This window comes from Diceros bicornis, chromosome 24 (genome assembly GCF_020826845.1).
Source record: "Diceros bicornis minor isolate mBicDic1 chromosome 24, mDicBic1.mat.cur, whole genome shotgun sequence".
Taxonomy (NCBI): Eukaryota; Metazoa; Chordata; class Mammalia; order Perissodactyla; family Rhinocerotidae; genus Diceros; species Diceros bicornis.
This window is the reverse complement of record NC_080763.1, coordinates 16399568-16419032: the sequence shown is the minus strand read 5'-3', so window position 1 is coordinate 16419032 and position 19465 is coordinate 16399568. Positions and strand designations below refer to the sequence as shown.

Sequence of the window (19465 nt, the reverse complement as noted above, 5' to 3'; positions counted from 1 at the left end):
TGTATACGCTCAAGTAGGTTCTACCTTCAGCGTATCAGCTGCACTGATTCCCTCAGTGCAGTTCAATCCAACTTGGCCAAAGAAGATTCTGGCGTTTCTCTCAAGCTCTTTCCCTTAAAGTTTATCATCATATTAACCTATCACACTGGTCCATTAGCTTCCAGCATTGAGAAGGCCAGCAACCAGAGAATTTGGTCCTTAACTTTTAGTAGGTTATTGCTCTTTCCCCCAACCCCTAGGTTTCCCATCACCACCATCCTACCTCCAATGCTCTCTCCTTCCCCCTAGGTAATCACTAGTAATAGTTTGGCCTCTATCCTTCTAGAGCAGTTAGTTTTTATTTTATTTTTTTTTTGTGGGGAAGATCAGCCCTGTGCTAACATCTGCCAATCCTCCTCTTTTTTTGCTGAGGAAGACTGGCCCTGAGCTAACATCCGTGCCCATCTTCCTCCACTTTATATGGGACGCCGCCACAGCATGGCCTGACAAGCAGTGCATCGGTGCGCGCCCGGGATCCAAACCGGCGAACCCTGGGCCGCCGCAGCGAACGCGCGCACTTAACTGCTTGCGCCACCAGGCCGGCCCCAGCAGTTAGTTTTTAGAGTAGCCAATGGCTCAGCCCTCCATTTGAGAAGCATATACCTTTCAGGGTTTCTTTTGTGAAGCAACAGGGTTGTATGACAAACACTGTAACGCTCATCCCAGGTCTTCCCTGGGGAAGAAAGTTTGGGGTACCCAATGTGATCTCCTAAAGGAAATGAAAGGGACCAGGGAGAGAGAGAGGGCCCTAAGCTAGCAGGCAGGGATCTGCCTGCAGCTCTCACTAGCTCACTGGACTGGATAGACTGGACTGCCGGCCAGTGACTGACACGTGAATGGCATTTCTCTCCTCAGCACCAGACAGCTCCAAGAGTGAAAGCCCTCCATTCTCATCTGTGGTGAGGGTCTCCAAGCCAGCTGAGGTGGAATGGATTTTGGATCTGAATGAGGAGGAAAATGAGCTGGTGCGGAGTGAATTTTACTATGAGCAGGTAATGGCAATGAAATTTGAAGTCTTTTGATGTGTAGTATAGTGTTTGAGTTTCTTTATGATGTGCAGTAGTATGGCAGGAAATTCAGAGAAAAGTGAACACAGCCTGGCCTTGGCTTGCTTTCAGTTGCAATCATATGGCAGCTAAGACGAGTAAAGCCCATTAAGACAGAAAATAAGGAGCATCTTGGGAAAGCACTAGAGGAGATCAGGAAAGGCTTCATGGAAGAGGTAACATGTAAGATGAGCCTTGGAAGAGTAGTAGAATTTTGGCAAGCAGAAATTTGGGGATTGTGAGGGGAGTGAGAATACGGGAAAGACAAAGAATGCAAAACTAAAATATTTGAGCAAGGCACAGTGTCACATATTGCAGGACATGATTAGGGAATTGGAAATGGTTTAATCTGGAGGGAACATAGGGTGTTAATAGACAAGTAGTAAAAGGTAGGCTGTTAATGTATAGGGCCTTGAATTCTGCAGTAAGGAATATGTTCTCATTAGGCATCAGGGACCATGAAAGGTTTCAGAGTGTGCTTTTGGAATATTAATTTAGCAGCAGTGTGTCCAGTGGCTTGAAGCCAAGACTTCTCCAGGTGGTCAGCTAAGCAAGGTGACAGTCATAGTCCAAGCCAGCAATAAGGAGGACCTGCGCTAGTGGGACAGTAGACTGGAGAAAGGAGGGGACATATCTACGTTCCCAAGAAGTAGGTAACACATGGACACAGCTGCCTTCTTCCCAGTAAGGTGACAAAACCTAGCAGCCAGAGCTTCGGTCGTGCTACTTGAGACATCTGAACTTTGTTTAGTTCCTCTTCTGCTTTGCTGTGGAATTCTGGCTCCTTCCTCCAGTGTTTTTCAAGCTTTGTGAAATGGGAAGAATTCCTGCCATCCCACTACATTGGAAGACTGCTTTGGCCCCTGGACTCACTGTGTTTCTCTCTTCTTCCACCCTGGCTAGGCCCCCAACGCCTCCTTGTGCATCGCCATCATGAATCTGCACCGGGACTGCACTTCCTGTGGCCACCAGCTGATTGAGCACTGCTGCAGGCTGTCCCAGGGCCTCACCAACCCCGAGGTGGATGCGGGGCTGCTCACAGACATTATGAAGCAGCTGCTCTTCAGTGCCAAGATGATGTTCGTCAAGGCCGGCCAGAGCCAGGACCTCGCTCTTTGTGACAGGTAAGTGGAAATGAGTCTCTGATCTTTTACATGGTGGTCATTTCTGTCATTCATTTTTTTGACCACACCATGAGTTTTTGCCTCACTATCCTCTCTGACAAGACATGCTGAAGTGTTTTGCATCTCAGTTTGATGTTGATGAAATGCTGTTACCAGATCACAAATGGTCTTCCTCACCCTACCTTGACAGCCTGTGTCCTTCTCCTTCCATGAGTGGATCCTCAAAGCTGAGTATTCTCTAGCTATACCCAGTCAGAAAGAAAGTAAAAACTTTAGTTAATTTATAATTAAAATCAATTTAGGAGACCACGTTTAGTCTCTGTGGAACTTTCTGGCTTTTAAAGAAATTTGTCCTTTTAAAGAAATGTCCTTTTAAAGAAAAATGTGCAGTGCTTAGCCTTGACCAAAACTCTACCCCAGTCTTGACCAAATTCGGACTGTGGCCTCAGGGTCTGGGGACTGGTCTGCGGACTGGTCTATCCCTGTGTCACAGGCAGGCGTCTGAGTCATAAAGAAGTATCTGTGGAAAAGGTATGATTCAGCCTCAGGTCCCTGCATAACCTGCTCAGCCTCCATTCATTAACACAATGAAAGCTCTTAATTCCTGGCTTATCCACCTAGATGTGTGACTCATGGTGTGTATTCCCAGCACTCAGTCCTAGCCACGTTAGGGAGCAGAGAGCATCATTTTCTTTGCAGTGTAGGTGCCTCAGGTGCTTACTCAGAGTACTTACCTACCAGCTCACCAGAGAGCAGTGAATCCCAGCGTCACCGCTTCCTAGCTCTGAAGCCTTGGACAAGTCTGTTAACCTTCTGGACCTCAGTTTTCTATAAAATGAGGATGATAATAATACTTATAGGGCCATTATGTGGATAAAATGAGAGTATCCATGTAAAGATCTAAGAACTGAGCCTGGTGCATACTGTGTACTCCAAAAATGTTAGTTAGTTTTATTATTTTTATTAACAAAAACCAGAAGATTGAGAAAGGCAGAGGAGTTCAGACAGAAAGTGGAAGGAGTTAATATAAAGGAGTTAATTTCACTTTTATATTCAGAAGCAGTAGACGCTACATCATTTTTCAAGTTGATAAATAAAGAAATAGATAGCTAATATGTTAAGTAAAGTGTTTTAAATAACCATGAAAAGAAAGAAAAATCTACCAAGTTACCAGAAATGGAAGAAAGGAGGAGAAAAAAACAGAAACCACTCCAGATAATAAAAGGTAGAAAACAAAGTAAACATGAAAGAAGCTTTAAGGCAATAATAAAAATATATCTAAATATATCTCAAATACCAGTAATGTATGTGAGATAAAATTTTATTAAAAGAAAAAGAGGGGCCGGCCCCATGGTGTAGCGGTTAAGTGCGCACGCTCCGCTGCTGGCAGCCCAGGTTCGGATCCCGGGCGCGCACCGCTGCACCACTTGTCAGGCCATGCTGTGACGGCGTCCCACATAAAGTGGAGGAAGATGGGCACGGATGTTAGCTCAGGGCCAGTCTTCCTCAGCAAAAAGAGGAGGATTGGCATGGATGTTAGCTCAGGGCTGATCTTCCTCGCAAAAAAAAAAAAGGAAAAGAAAAAGATACTCAGATTGGGAGGAAAAACAAATTTAATAACAAGTCCTGAACTTCCTTCAGAATCTCATGTGGATGGGGAACTATCTGCTTTAGGCTGAGGGCAGCAGAAATTACGGCAGTCCTCGCTTCAGGACGATTCTCGGCCACCCCAGGGTGCCATGGGCTCCTCTGACAGTTTACAGCAGTGGTTCCAGATGATGCATTCCTTCTCCCCCAGCCTGGATTCAGATAGACCCACTCTAGAGAAGCACCACCTATGTGCTCCTTTGCTGATGGGAGGGGATTCATCTCGCATGTGTGTTTAGAATTCCTGGTTTGCAGAGTATTTGTCTACTGTTTTGAACTCATACCTCCTTGTGATAGACATTTAACTAAATGAATGAATGAATGTTGAAAAACAAAACTCACACCACCTATTTCAAATCTTTCATTTTCCAAATGTATAAATACATTATGATACTGAATTTGCTTTTACACATACTATACTCTCCCTTACCCCATCCCCACTAGGTTGAGAATCACTGATGTACCAAATCCCTTCCAGTGGACAAGTCAGGATCCGCACGGTTTTTTGCTAGAATTATGATACAAGATTCAAGAACCTGGAGTGTAGGCCTGTTTGAGGCAGCACTGGACAGAATGATCCAGCTCTCTGGGCCATCTGTCATTGTAAGGTTTTTGCAGCCATCAGGTGTCAGGAGTAAGATCAAAGGCAGCAGGCCTCGTGGGCTGTGACAAGAGCCTATTCTTAGCCCAGGGAGAGGATTTCAAGTCCAAGAGACTAGAATCAAAGTGAAGGGCCAGCATGTCCCTGCCTGGCAACACCTCCAGGGCATAGTAGTGATGTGACCTCTGTACTGAGCAGGAGTGCAGGCCATCGATGTAGTCTCTGTGCTTTCTCTCAAGCAAGCAAGGTTCAAAAGGACCAAAACGCAAACAGATAACTTGTGAGCCTCCAACATTCAATGTAAAAGCCTTGCTTCACATAGAAGTCCTGAGCATCCCCACCTGCGTGTTAATATCTAACATTTGATGCATGCCTATAAAGTTCCAGACACTATCCTAAGCCCTTTTACTTGGGTTATTTCATTTTATCCTTAAAACTCCCTGTTGTTATATCCATTTTACGGTTGAGTAAATTGAGGCAGAGAAAGGTTAACTAACCTGCCCGAGGTCACAGAGCTGCTAAGTTAGGGAGTTGGGATTCAGAGTCTGACTCCAGAGTCTTCTCTCTTAGTGTCTACATACCTCTCACTTCTCATTGTCACATTTCACGTTGGAAATGAAATAGAAAACCTTTAAGCAGCAACTATTCTAGGTAAGACTGTGGAGCCTCATTGCCTTGCCCTTTTCCTCCCTGCAGCTACATCAGCAAGGTAGATGTCCTGAATATTTTAGTTGCTGCTGCCTATCGCCATGTGCCATCCCTGGATCAGATCTTGCAGCCAGCTGCAGTAACCAGGCTAAGGAACCAGCTTTTGGAAGCTGAATACTACCAACTGGGTGTTGAGGTGAGGCAAAGACAAAGCTTATTTCTGCCCCACTGAAATGAGTTGCCTTTGCCTAGCCTTGCAAACAGGGATTGCCATCTCTCAGTTGTCCTTGGCTGTGGGGAAGTGTTAAGTGCATGACCAGTTTTCCCAGGTGGGAGTAAGGGCAGGTGCAGCGGGGGAGGAGTGATTGGCAACAAGGGGTTAGAATAGGTCCCTGGGACTCTCAGGCCTTAATGTAGGTGCCTCTCACTAAAGATTCTTCCTCCAGGTCTCTACAAAGATGGGGCTTGATACCACTGGGGCATGGCATGCTTGGGGCATGGCCTGCCTCAAAGCTGGGAACCTCACTGCGGCACGGGAGAAGTTCAGTCGCTGTCTTAAGCCCCCTTTTGACCTCAATCAGCTGAGTCATGGCTCAAGACTGGTACAGGATGTGGTTGAGTACCTGGAGTCCACAGCGAGGCCACTGCTGTCCTTGGTAAGAGCACAGCAGGCGGAGGGGCGGCTCAGGGAGGAGGCCCAGAGCAGGAATGACCTGGGGAGAGGATCAGCTTCCGCTCAGCTGAGAGGGGCGGTCCTGGCTCAGAGCTGCCACGTTTGAATTTTGTTCTTTCCATTATATATAGTTAGATAAGTAACTATATATGGTTAGATTAGTAATACAGAGTCAAATTTTTAAAAAGCAAACTACAGAAAACTACTTTTTAAATGATAAAAATCATGTATAATCCCATACCCAGACTTAAGTAGTATATAGATTTTGGTGAATTTATGTCACATTTTTTAATGAAATTGGTGTTATATAGTATTACAATGTATAGAATTATATGTGTAATATAGTCTATATATTAGTAATTAAATATAAGTTCTACATATTATAATACTGCCTGTTTTTCTACCTTAAAACTGTATTGTGAGCATTTTCCCACATTGTTAAATATTCTTTGAAAGCAATATTTTCAGAGGCTGCTGAGATCTTACTGAGTTCCATTTTGCCCTCACACTCTCTCCTTTCCTGTCAGCAAGATGATGATTATTTTGCCACCTTGAAAGAACTGGAATCTACCCTTCGGACCCAGAGCCTGTCTCTGGAGGTGATTCCTGAAGGGAAGATCATGAACAACACCTACTACCAAGAATGCCTCTTCTACCTGCATAACTATAGCACCCACCTGGCCATCATCAGCTTCTACGTGAGGCACAGCTGCCTGCGGGAAGCCTTGCTGCACCTCCTCAACAAGGTGGGACACGCAAATACAGCTCTCCAAGGGCAGGGCCTGCTTTGCCCACCTAGGTTGGCCCACTCCGCTTTAAAGGTGGTGATAATCCCCCTTGAACTTAACCCAGTGTTGAGCTATGAGATCATCTCTGGCAGAGTCAGGTCAAAATGGAAAATTCTGTCTACACAAGTCACAATTTGGTGAGTGTGCTGCAATAAGTCTTAACCTGGATCCCAAATTAACCTTCTGACTGGCAATGACAAATTTCTTCCCTTCTCCCAAAACCTAGAGCAGAATCAAATAGTAGTTGAGAGCATGGTCTCTGGAATGAGATGCTTGGTATAAGAGGTGTGACCTTGGGAAAATTGCTTAACCTCTCTCTGTTTCCACACACTTCCCACCTGCCCTAGGGCTGTGTCCCACTGCTGACCCAGCTGCTCGTCCACTCAGAGTTGTTACTACAAGGGCCAGGAAGCACCCATGGCATAGATCCTGTATTTGGGCCTCAAATATCTAATGAAAGGAGAATGTGCTCTCCTTTTTCCCTCTGACATCCTCTGCCCTCCTTCCACAGGAGCAAAGGCACCACTGAAGTGGACTATTTCTTTGGAGCCAAAGTCAGGACTCTGTTTCACCATGACCTTTTGGCATTCCCTCTTTTATCTGAATGTTCCATGAAAACTTCCTGGGGAGTTGGCTGATTCGCACCAAATTTCTTATAAAATTAAAGGAGCCCAAGGTGTACTTTAATTTCAAAATGGCAGCCAATGAACGTTTACAAATAGACATCTTCTAGGGTTGCTCCACAGGAAGTCAACAGTTCAGAATCATGGAAACCACACCCTTACAGGACAGTGAAAGAAAAATGTCTTCTCAGCTGCCTTAGCTACTGACTGTGTGTCTTTGCTACTAACCAGGTCTCAAGAATAATGTAAAAGTTATGTTATTTGGAATTTAATTGCTAACTTTTTTCCTTTTCCTCGCTTTCCAAATGAGTTTTGAGGTCAAGCTGCTTCTCCCAAGCACAAATGGAGCATGGAAATCACCCAGTTCTGTTTCTTCCAACTGATGCCTAGTCCAGAGAGTTAAGCTGCTTACTTACTTATCTTGGTATAAGCTGATCACAGCATTGCCCCTGTTTACATTTGTCGGAGCTAGGAAAGAAGCCGCCTTTTTATCCCCTGTAATGGCAGTTGCCCTTGAACTGAAATCTCTTACCTTAATTCTCAAGCAGGTAGGGAACAACAGAAAAAAACATTGTGAAAACTGTGACTGAATGCCTAGAACATGGTATTCTGTTGCTAGCCTTATTCCCTGCTCTTTCACCCCGTTAACTGCCACACTGCCCCAGAGTGATCTTTCTAAAACATAACACATGTTATTTATGGCATTCATAATGCATGTTGTTTCTCTGTAAAAGACCTTCAGTAGGTCCCCATGGCCACAGGATGAAGTCCCCATTCCTTAGCATACAGGACCCACCAGGATCAGGCCCCCTTATTTCTCCAGTTTAATTTCACAAATCCTGTCTATTCCTTATATTCCAGACTTACCGAATTACTATGTTTTCCTGATTGTTCCATGCACTTTCTTACCCCCATGAGCCTGCCTGGGCTCTTCCCCTACCTAGAATGCCCTGCCTCTCCTTGTTTTCTTAGAAAACTCCTATTGGTCCATTCAGACCCTCTCTGTCGAGCGTTCTCAGAACACACAAGCAACGTTAATGACCTCTTCCTTTTTCACTGCATTGTACTAGGACATAGCTCTGTTATTGCATTTGTTTCCCTGGACTGCAGCTGTTTGTTTACAGTTGTGTCTTTCTTTCTGGACCAAGAAGGCCTGTATTTTACTTTTCTGTGTCTTTAGGTGCCTGGCCTGGTGCCAGTTATGAACGAATGAATGGATAGATGAATGGATGAAATGGAAGTTCTTAAGATGTTGCTCTTTTGAGGAATTCCACCTTTCCTATGGAGCTTCCTGCTTCTTAAAGTCTATCCTACAAATTTTAGGTTAGGTCTGGGTTTCTCAGTTAGGAACAGCCAGAATCAGGAAAGGAGTCCTCGCCCACTGTGGATGTTCTCAGAGCCCAGGTCTTCTCTACTCCTAAACAGCATGTGCCCAGTGCTACAAGGCTGGCATGGTTACACTACCCTGAGTTTATAGCCACCCTTTTCTCTCCTCCATTAGTTACTCGTAGTCTAAAGTCTGAATGCCCAAATGATTTTCTTTTCTATGAGTATGGGATGGTGGTTTATGACTCAGGGTCTCCGAACCACAGATGAGCTTCAGAAGCAAGGGGATTAGTACGTGTGGCACTTTTGACTTTTTGCCTTGCTCTGCTCCAGGAGAGTCCTCCAGAAGTCTTCATAGAAGGCATTTTCCAGCCAAGCTATAAAAGTGGGAAGCTACACACCTTGGAAAACTTGCTGGAATCCATTGATCCCACTTTGGAGAGCTGGGGAAAGTACTTGATTGCTGCCTGCCAACATTTACAGAAGAAGAACTACTACCACGTTCTGTACGAGCTGCAGCAGTTTATGAAGGTAATAGCAGCCCCTTCCTGCCCTCTACCTCTGTCACTGACCCCCTGCCATTTGGGGAATCTGCATAAGATGAGGGAACAAGACTGCCCTTTGGTCCTGGCCTTGCTATTTAACCCAGCCTAGAGCAAATCCATGTTGCTCTCTAGCATTGTTAAATAATATGAGGATTTCCATCCTCATCCCAGAGGCAAACTTTAATCCTATCAGTAATGGCATTCTTCAGAATTTAAGGAATATAAAGGTGAAAAAGAGGTATGTGGCAGTTTCAAGATAAGCATGAGGCATGAATGCAGAATTCATAAGGAATGATGGAGAAGTGTTTTTAGAGAAGATGCATGAAGGGAGAGGTAACAGGTTTCTCCCAATCTGTCTGAGGGTTGCCAATGCTAAATCACAGAGAAATTGAGTTACTTAATGCCAAAGTAAGAGTGAAGCCAAGTTAAATGTAGAATCTGAAGTATCCTTTTTAAGATCTCTTCTGTGGTGGAATAATGTCCTGCCTAAGAGCTCAGCCAGTCGGTTCCCTTTAGGATCTCTTGGGCCTAGGAGTAACTGATACAAAATCGTTGTACAGCTGCTGATGGCAGTGGGTAGTGGCAACCAGGCTCCATGGCCAGGAATTAGATCAGAATTCTCACACTCCCACCCTCCAGCTTCCCTGGTCTCCTTTGACCTGAACATTCATTTTCCTCTTCTAGGACCAAGTCCGGGCTGCCATGACCTGTATTTGGTTCTTCACTCACAAAGCAAAGACATATACGGAACTAGGAGAGAAGCTCTCGTGGCTGCTTAAGGCCAAGGACCACCTGAAGATCTACCTCCAAGAAGCCTCCCACGGCACTAGAAGGAAGAAAACCACCTTCTTCCGAAAGAAGATGACCACAGCTGATGTGTCAAGGTAGCTCGGGGTTCAGGGAACACTTAGGGTGGGGCAGAAGGGCTGGAACTGAGTGTCTGTCTGTTGGTGATAAAGCTGCTCTCCCGCATCCCTGAATCATTCCTGGATGGCAGTGTCTCAAGGAATTTGTGGGAGAAGAGGAGGGGGGGAGGATTGGGATAACATGGTACAGTCAAACTAAACTCCGAACCCCTTATAACAGGCAGAGGAGGTCCTGTGTTATCTGGCCTCTGCCCACATCTCCATCTTTATCTCATGCTACTCTCTTCTTCCTTGCTGAGCACCAGTCACGCTGGCCTCCTGAGGGTTCCTCAACACACCAAGTTCTTCCCTCCTCTCAGCCTTTAGGCTTGCCAATCCCTCTGCTTAGAACATAACATCTAAAGTAAATGCTCCACCACTACCATTTGTTGTCTTCATAGGCCCAATCGCTAGATATTTTTTATGAGTTTGTTCCTGATTCATCTCTACTTTAGCTTATGAACTCTGTGAGGGCAGGGTTCACGTCTCTCGTGACCTCTGTTGTTGTTAGCAGGACATAGATGCTCTGTAAATACTTACTGATTCAAGGACAGGACCTTATCCAGCTCCATGGAGCATCTTAACTATTATGAGTTTGTACCGGGCACCACTAGACTACCCGTTTTTGTCTTATCATAACTGCTCAGAGGGTATTTTGGATCGCTTTTCCCTCCGCATCATGTCTTTTGCCTTTTCCGTTGCCATCTTATTGTGATCTCTCAGTTGCTCGGCCCTAGTCCCTCCTGAAGCCCCTCAGGAGGCTAGATGGTGCATCTCCTGTCACCGTAGGCACATGAACACACTTCAGCTGCAGATGGAAGTGACCAGGTTCTTACATCGGTGTGAAAGCGCTGGGACTTCTCAAATCTCCACCTTGCCTCTGCCAACCCTGTTTGGAAATAACCATATGAAAATGGATGTTGCCTGCAAGGTACATACAATGTTTCAGACCTCTAGCGGACTGGACTGTTCCTCTCTTTCAGGACCCTCATCACAATTGTAGTCATTTAGTCATTATTTCAGTTCTTTGTTTGATGGCTGCGTCCCCACTAGAATGTGAGCCACGAGGGCTGGAGATCAAGTCCATTTGATTACTTTTGTATCCCTGGTGCCTGGCACTTCACGGATTCTGAACAAATATTTGTTGAATAAATGGGGGCCCTCATTCTTGATTGAGGACCTACTCCAGTAATTGTTGCTTCTCTAAGCCTATTTCCCTCTCCTTTTCAGGTGATGCTAGGAGGGAAAAATGTAGAAGATGGTTTTGGAATTGCATTCCGTGTTCTGCAGGTATGACTGGGATGACTCAAGATTATGCTGAAGGTGATCAGCACCTGGTCACAGTTCCAGGGGAGATTATTCTTAAGAAAACCTTTATCCCAAGAAAAGCAGATTTATGTACATAAAGGATGAAATCAGGGAGGTGGCTATTACAGAACTGGGTCATATTCAAGACTCTAGGCCACTCTGCCGAAAACCAAGTAACCAATGACAAATTCGTCAACAGCTATCAATCAATACCTGAAACCAGATCTAGGACAGTTCCCCACAGCCGTGTCCCTGCAGAGCCTCTGCTTGCCCTCGCAGGGCTGGAGGAGGTGGCTGGGGGTGAGGAGGGAGTGTTTTCTGTGCAGCAGGCTGGGGCGCTGGCAGCAAGGGCTGCCTCTCCATTCTCTGTCTGTCTAGTAGCTGGCAGAAAATGTCTGGGAGTACATTTTCTGTTGCTTGTGATAAGAGGACATAGGTGTGTCTGTGGTGCTGTAGCAGAGGCTGGAGCAGGGCACTGAAACCACAAGTGGCAGAGTCTCTCCAGACCAACCCCCACCACACAGTTACACACAGACCCCGTAAGGACCGTCACTCTCTGGGCAGGCAGGGTCTTGAACGCATACATGTCTCAAGGATCAATGGCTTCATGAACGATTGGTCAGATTTCTTTCTTCCCACCCATTTTCACTTGGGCAAAGCTCTCCGTACACAGATATACCTGGTAGGCAGGGAGAGCAGCAGCTCCTCCCGACCCTATAGCAAAGATGGTCCCAGACCAGGCTTTAAGTGTTTATCCGGTAGATTCCAGCACATCAGTCTTTTGGTGGATGGTCTGTTTCCAAAAACTAAGGCATCTCTTAAATGGAGCACCAAGCATCCCGGGCAGCAAATACCAGCCCCCAATATCCCTTTCCCAAGAGAAAGGTGACTCATTAGAGAGAGAATAAACTAGTCCTGGGAATTTTATTAGAATATTTTCAGAAAATGACATGGCAGCCAGCAGATCTACCATTTTAGATATTGAGGTTATGATTTTTATGGATGCTTCCTAAATGGCTGCCTAACTCCAAAGAGGAACTTTTTGCTTATTGTTTGTTTGTTATATGTATGTTTTCTGTTGTGACTGCAATCAATATGGCTTATCTACACCAAGTGTAGTGGGAGCTTTTTAAATGTTGCCTTCGTTCCTGGGGCTGATGTCCCCTGCCACCCTAAGCCCATCTCCCCATGTTCTGTTCTAGGACTTCCAGCTGGATGCTGCCATGACCTACTGCAGAGCCGCTCGGCAGTTGGTGGAGAGGGAGAAATACGGTGAGATCCGACAACTGCTCAAGTGTGTCAGTGAGTCAGGCATGGCAGCCAAAAGTGATGGGGACACCATCCTCCTCAACTGCTTGGAAGCATTCAAGAGAATTCCACCCCAGGTGTGCTGACTCCCATACCTCTCAGCTCCTCCATCCGTTTCAGTGTCTTCACATCCCGCTCTTTATTTTTCTGTTCCCCATAATGTACCTGAAACTGCAATATTCCTTTATCTTTCTGATACCTCCATAACAATGGCCTCACTCTAATCAATCCTTCCCTGGAAAGAAAGTTCATGGTGATAACCTCTATACTGGAAGGTGCCCCTCAACATCCCATTGTCTAATGTTGTTTGCACCTGGAAGTGTCTGTGGGCCGACGGAGTTGTTTCTCCCTGTGATTGTAGAGGAGGGCAGGGTGGCCCTGCAGATGGCCTTTGAAGCATGTTGCCTCTAAAACTGTCCCCCTGTGGCTTCTTTGTGGGGTGAAGAGAGTCACATCCGTTCATGAAGGCCAAGGACAGGCCTCTTGGGAGCTGTTCTTCCTCCTCAAATTCCCAAGCTTAGTGTTATCACTATATTTCCTTTGTTGCTTTTATAGCAGGAGTTAAGTTTATAAAGAAGAGTCGGGCAGGCATCCCCCTCTGGAGTCAGAACAGCTGGGCTGAGACTGTATTGGGCCCTGGCTGCCGCGCTGGGAGCTCTTCTCCCTCTCATGACTGCTGTGTTTCTGTTCTGCACAGGAGCTGGAGGGCCTGATCCAGGCGATACACAATGATGACAACAAGGTGAGCAGAGTTGTCTCCAAACTCCAGTGATACCCATGAAGAGCACCTTGGGCTTCCCTTGTCATCTTTATCCCTTGCTTCCCTGGCAGTTCCATACAACCTGTATCTCAGCTCTTTCTTATCCAGAGGTGGAGATGGGACCAGATGGGAGTGTAGAAGGGAGAAAATAGACAGGGTACATGTGAACATTGACTACATGAGCCTTTGCCTTCCCATTTCTTTGTCCCCAAGACAAACATGTCCTAGGCTGCTCTTGAATCTCATTTCCTGTGGAGGTCTTCTCTCAGAGAGCCCTTGGGAATCCCTCAGTGGGGATTCAGGTTGACTGAATCAACCAACCCTTTGACCCACAAATGCCCATTGTGTCTCATTCTCCAGAACAAGCCTCTCCCCTGAGGCCCATGAGCTCTTCCACGTGTGGGAGGAAGTCAGTGAACCTTTGTTTCACGTTGTCTTTGCGGGGAGTGCCAGCCAGAATGAAAGCTGCTGCCAGCTGCTCTCGTTTGTGGCTCACCACAGGCTCAATCCACCTGCCATCTGGAGGAAAGCTCCTGGGCCAGGAGAGGCATGGGAAAACCAAGCCAGACTGCCCTGGCCACCGGAAGTGGAATGATCTGGCAGCTGAGTCCCTCATGAAGAAAACGAATGTGAGGCAAACAGTTTCTTACACACCACAGAGCTGCTCCCCGTGGCAGGATTGCTAATCCTTGGACTGAATTTGCAGGCCATTCTTCAGTTAAGGAGTTAGGGAGAACATGTTCTAAATATTTCTTCATTTATTTCTGCAACATCCTAATGAGATCCTATGGAAAGGATGGAATACTGAATTCTGAAATGTGGAGAATTACTTTTCTAGAACCAGAGTGAGAACCTGACAGCCAGACCAGATACCCAGGTTCCCTGATTCCCAGACTACAGTCCTTTTCCAAGCCTTCAGGGAGCCTCCTGCTCAACAGGACAGAGGGTTTGTCCATAGGAAAGACTTGCACTAAAATCTAGACAGTCATTACTACTTTTTCAAGTTTTTTCTCTCAGCAGCTATTCTAATGCACTTGAGTGATCTCAGGCCATGAGACCCTTGCCAAAACCCAGCTTCCTTCAGTTCTTAATCCAGACTTTCTGCCAAAATGCCCTCCTTCTCTAGGGAGGAATTTTGCCTGCCAACTTGTGATATATATTTAATGTCAGCAGGTGCTAAGTGGAGCAGAAGGCCTGGGTGAGAGCTAACGTCAGGACTCGATCACTTTTAGTGAGCTCAGAACACGCCCGACATCTTCTAGCTGTAGAAGATTATCTGTAATTGAGCTTAGGAATGGAAGACTGTAGTGACCAAAACAAAAAAGATGATGGAGCCCTGAAACAGGAAGGGAGAAGAGTCACCTCCAACCACCAAGAGGACTGTCACAGCAGAAAGGCAGCTGCTAGTGGAAGCTCCGCGGCAGCTCGTGAGGGCCTTGCTGTTCGCTGGCCCAGAACACTGGCTAGCCAGGGGCTGGTGAGGTCGGGGCCAGGAAAGGAAGGGGCTCTCGTCTCCACCACACTGAGGATTCATGAGACAGAGGGTGTCCAGAGGGTAGGAGAGACACCCCTCCACACCCGAAACTGAGCCACCTCTGATCCAAACAAGTCGCCCTGGAGTTAGATCTTTTCTAATTGTGTGTATGCATTTTCTTCCCCAAGTTTCCTGTTAAAAGATTTTAAATTCAGCAGAATTGAAAACATAAAAATAGAGAAGGGGGATCTGTGAGCCCATTGTAGGCATTGAATATGCATTCATTCACCCACTGAATGCATGTTTGTTGAGAACCTACTACATGGTAGGCCCTGTGCTAGGCACCAGGAATGCAAGGGGTAGAAAAAGCAGACACTGTTCCTGCCCTCATGGAGCTTAAAGTCTAGTCGGGGAGACAGACATCAGTCAAGTAATCACCCAAATAACTGAAAGCACAACTTGTGGCCAGTGACAGTGCTGACTCAGAAGCTGGGAGGAAGCTGGAGAGCTGGGATAGTGAGGAGGAGTGCCTCGGAGGGAGTGGCCAGTGGCCAGTGGCCAGCCTGCTTTCTTCTTTTTGAAGTTCTTAGCTTAATTGTAATGACTTTTTTTTGTGTGAGGAAGATTAGCCCTGAGGTAACATCCGATACCATTCCTCCTCTTTTTGCTGAGGAAGGTTCGCCCCAGGCTAACATCCATGCCCAGCTTCCTCTATTTTTTTTTATCTTTTATTTATTAATTTTTTGTGAGGAAGATCAGCCCTGAGCTAACATCCATGCCAATCCTCCTCTTTTTGCTGAGGAAGACTGGCCCTGGGCTAACATCTGTGCCCATCTTCCTCCACTTTATATGGGATGCCGCCACAGCATGGCCTGACAAGCGGTGCCTCGGTGCGCGCCTGGGATCTGAACCCGGGCCGCCAGCAGCAGAGCACGTGCACTTAACCGCTACACCATGGGGCCGGCCCCCCATCTTCCTCTATTTTTATGTGGGACGCCGCCGCAGCATGGCTTGACAAGCAGTGCTTCAGTCCGTGCCCGGGATCCGAACCTGCAAACCCTGGGCCGCCAAAGCAGAGCATGTGAACAACTGCTATGCCACCAGGCTGGCCCCTGTAATAACTTTTTACTCTATAAAATAGCAATGTAATAGCTTAGGGCCAGAATATTTAAAGAGTTGCTATAATTAATAAAAGGCAAGAACCTAATTATTAATTTTGCAGGTGAGAAGTGAGACCTCATCTGCCCGAGCTCTCTGACGCAGCTCTGTGTGTTTGTTGGTGACTCATCGGTGATGGTTTCCTTTCCACTGTCTCCTTTACCCCATTGCCAGGTTCAGGCCTACCTGACATGCTGCAAACTGCGTTCTGCCTACTTGATTGCCGTGAAGCAAGAACACTCACGGGCTACGGTCCTCGTCCAGCAGGTGCAGCAGGCCGCCAAGAGCAGCGGGGATGCAGTCGTGCAAGACATCTGCGCCCAGTGGCTTCTGACGAGCCACAGCCGGGGTGCCCATGGCTCAGGCTCCAGGAAGTGACTGTGGGCCACGGGGCCTGTGGGACAGGAGTGATGGAGAGGCCCTCCACCTCTTTCCTGCTGTGCAGTGGGACTTCCCTGGCTGCCCCAGGCCGGAAAGAGCTGGATTGGACCCCACTTGCCATCTTGGGCAAGGACAGGACCTCTCACGCAAGTGCCATGTTTCTGTAAAATTGTGGAACCTGTGTGTGTTTGTCTGGAGATGGCCAGTTCTTTCTACCTCAGAGCGAGTGAGTGTGTGTGCACGCTCCTGTGCACTCATGTTTACACCCAAGCATTTCCGAACAAACGAAACTCTCCCCACTGTAAAGAGGCACTTTACTTTAGACTTCTGCCGTTCTGAAAACCTGCCCTGCGTTTTGGTTCTTAACCCGGGTCCTCCTGTTTGTACACAGCCCCTCCGTGTGGAGACACTCCAGTAGCTCCTCGCAGCTAGAAGGGTTTTATGGGGAATTATACAGCAGCACCAAAAGCATTGCCTCTTTTCCCTTCCTTCCCTTCCCCAAATTCAGAGATGGCCTTGGGGCAAGTGCTACCTATGGATTAAAACTGTTCCAAGTGTCTCCTCTCACAAGCACAAGGAGTTACTGTGAGTCTTCAGAAGGTCGTCTGAACGGAAGTGTCCTCAGGTGCCAGCATCTGAAAGCTGTGGGTGCACATACAAGTAATCAGGTCTGGAGCCCCACCCATGGGCAAGAGGGGCACCATCACATTCATCCAGCAGGGAGAGCAAGGCAAACTTCTCCGAACAGGAATGCAGGCCACTGCCTGCAAGCACAGAGCCGGCCTTTTTGACTATCCCTGCTGCACAATGAGAGTATGGCCCCCTCTTTGAGAGTCTGGGGAGAGAAATAGTAGCCAGGATCCTAGGACTGAAAGGCTAGACTTTGCCTGTTTGGGTTACAGTCCTATTTGCGCCACTTAAATTGGTTAGGAACCACTTCCACATCTCTCCTGCTTCAGTCTCTTCAGGGCAGCAGGATGGATCTGCAGAGACCCAGGGTCATTGAGAAGGCAGTGCGCTGCTTTGTCATAACAGAGGGTCAAGGGTTGGCTTTGGAGGTTGGCCTGTGGACAAGAGTTAGGACAAGGGGGCAATGAATAGATCCTGTGCAGTTGGTAGAAAACGAGGTGAAGTGCTCCTTTAATAAGCACTGGCTTGTTTTCCCACCGAGATGTGATGACGTTTTAGAAGGCATCCGTCATAGCCGGTGACTTGGATTTGCAAATAAGAGGCCTAGAGAAGCTCTGCAGCTCTGAGCCACCCCGGCCGGAGCTCAGCCTGTGGATCTCACGTTTGCTGCTGAGACAAACAGGAACTGGAAGCTGAAGTATCCCTGGTGCTGAGAAACCCTGAAGCAGGTTTTTTGATAGTAAAATAACTCTTATGGGCATCTGTCAGATGCAAAGTTTTGGTCCTGTTAGAGAGAGGAAAGACTGCAAAGAGAATACTAGATCCTTTTGGGGGGAATTTTGACAAGTGGCTTTTTCCTCTTTGAGTCATAGAATGCATCTGTCTCCCAGGAAACCTCATTCCCCAGCATCTGCTTGCCCTTCTGAGTCTGCCCTTTTTGCACTGAACATAAGCACTTTATATGAGTGGGTTGCACATCTTGCAGCCCTTAATTTGGGGTGTTAAGACGAGAATTTCCTGACTTTTTGCTCTACCTAGTTGAACTATAAAATAGACAACCATTGATTAGACTGACATAAGATGAGACTCAAGGCCTTTGAGCATCATGCTGTGGTCTCCAGCAAAAAACAAACTAATGCACATGTTGAAGGGTTGAATATTTTACCACAAGCAATCCACAATAAAGTGTCTGTCCTACAAGTTTCTTGGCTTCGTGACTTCTTTGTGCTGTCTGGCTCTCACCCTTCCTTCCTTTTTGCCTTGTTTTCTGTGTGGAGAGAAAAGGTGGATGGGCAAGATCAGATGGCCTTCAACTCTTCAAACTTCTCTAAATCATTCCCATCATAGCTAATGTCTCCTTGGTTAAGATTTATCTCAAGTTTCCTGTGTGTTAAAAACTATTAATGTTCTCTCTACCACCAGGAAACTTATTGCTTTACTTTGGTCGGGGGTGGAGATAGGTTATACATTCATCAGGTACAGAAGGTAGGTGAAAAGTCCCTCCCGGCTCTGTCCCCTCAGCCCAGTCCCACCCCAGAGGCCACCAGTGTTCCAGGTCTCTAGTGTATAGTTCCAAGCTATTTTATGCATAAACAAGCAGTAATGACTAAAATATTCCACCATGAAGATATGCCATAATTATTTAACAGTCTCTATTGATGGACATTTTAGGTGGTTGCCTTCTTTTGCCACTACAAATTATGCTGCAATGAATTGTCTTGTCCAGAATACCCTGGGTCAGAGGATACGTGCGTTTGGTAAATATTGCCAGTTGCCTTCCAAAGAGGTCATAGCAATTAACTCTCCCACCAGCAGTGTAGGACAGTGCCTGCTGCCCCACACCCTGGCCCCAACAAGTTACCAAACTTTAGGTCTTTGCCAGTCTGATGGATGAAAAATGGCTCTCTGAAATTTTTTTGAAAGCAGTTTGTCATTTTTTTAACTCTATATATCTGGGCCGGCCCCGTGGCTTAGCGGTTGAGTGTGCGCTCTCCGCTGCTGGCGGCCCGGGTTCGGATCCCAGGCCTGCACTGACGCGCCGCTTCTCCGGCCATGCTGAGGCCGTGTCCCACCTACAGCAACTAGAAGGATGTGCAGCTATGACATACAACTATCTACTGGGGCTTTGGGGGAAAAAATAAAAATAAATAAAATCTTTAACTCTATATATCTTTTTACTATCAACCAAACTGTGAATGTTTTTTTTTTTCTTTTGTGAGGAAGATCAGCCCTGAGCTAACATCTGATGCCAATCCTCCTCTTTTTGCTGAGGAAGATTGGCCCTGAGCTAACATCCATGCCTGTCTTCTACTTTATATGGGACACCGCCACAGCATGGCTCGACAAGCAGTGCATCAGTGCGCGCCCGGGATCCGAACCGGCGAACCCCGGGCTGCTGCAGCGGAGCACACGCACTTAACCACTTGCGCCACCGGGCCGGCCCCAAAACTGAATCTTTGAAACCAGGTGTAGAGTCTTTGG

General features: G+C 46.8%; 1 protein-coding gene across 2 annotated transcripts in view; it reads left to right on the top strand.

The window, feature by feature from the left end:
• ZFYVE26 (zinc finger FYVE-type containing 26) overlaps window positions 1–18184 on the top strand; it is a 59148-nt gene extending 40964 nt beyond the window's left edge. For both annotated transcript variants that reach the window (XM_058567168.1, XM_058567167.1), the window contains 12 exons: window positions 895–1031; window positions 1989–2209; window positions 5154–5301; window positions 5552–5761; window positions 6306–6524; window positions 8849–9046; window positions 9745–9944; window positions 10755–10896; window positions 11196–11255; window positions 12476–12658; window positions 13279–13323; window positions 16148–18184. In XM_058567168.1, the coding sequence (XP_058423151.1) occupies window positions 895–1031; window positions 1989–2209; window positions 5154–5301; window positions 5552–5761; window positions 6306–6524; window positions 8849–9046; window positions 9745–9944; window positions 10755–10896; window positions 11196–11255; window positions 12476–12658; window positions 13279–13323; window positions 16148–16351 (1967 nt within the window). In that variant the 3' untranslated portion in view covers window positions 16352–18184. The remainder of the gene's footprint in view (window positions 1–894; window positions 1032–1988; window positions 2210–5153; window positions 5302–5551; window positions 5762–6305; window positions 6525–8848; window positions 9047–9744; window positions 9945–10754; window positions 10897–11195; window positions 11256–12475; window positions 12659–13278; window positions 13324–16147) is intronic.
• The last annotated feature ends 1281 nt before the right edge of the window (window positions 18185–19465 follow it).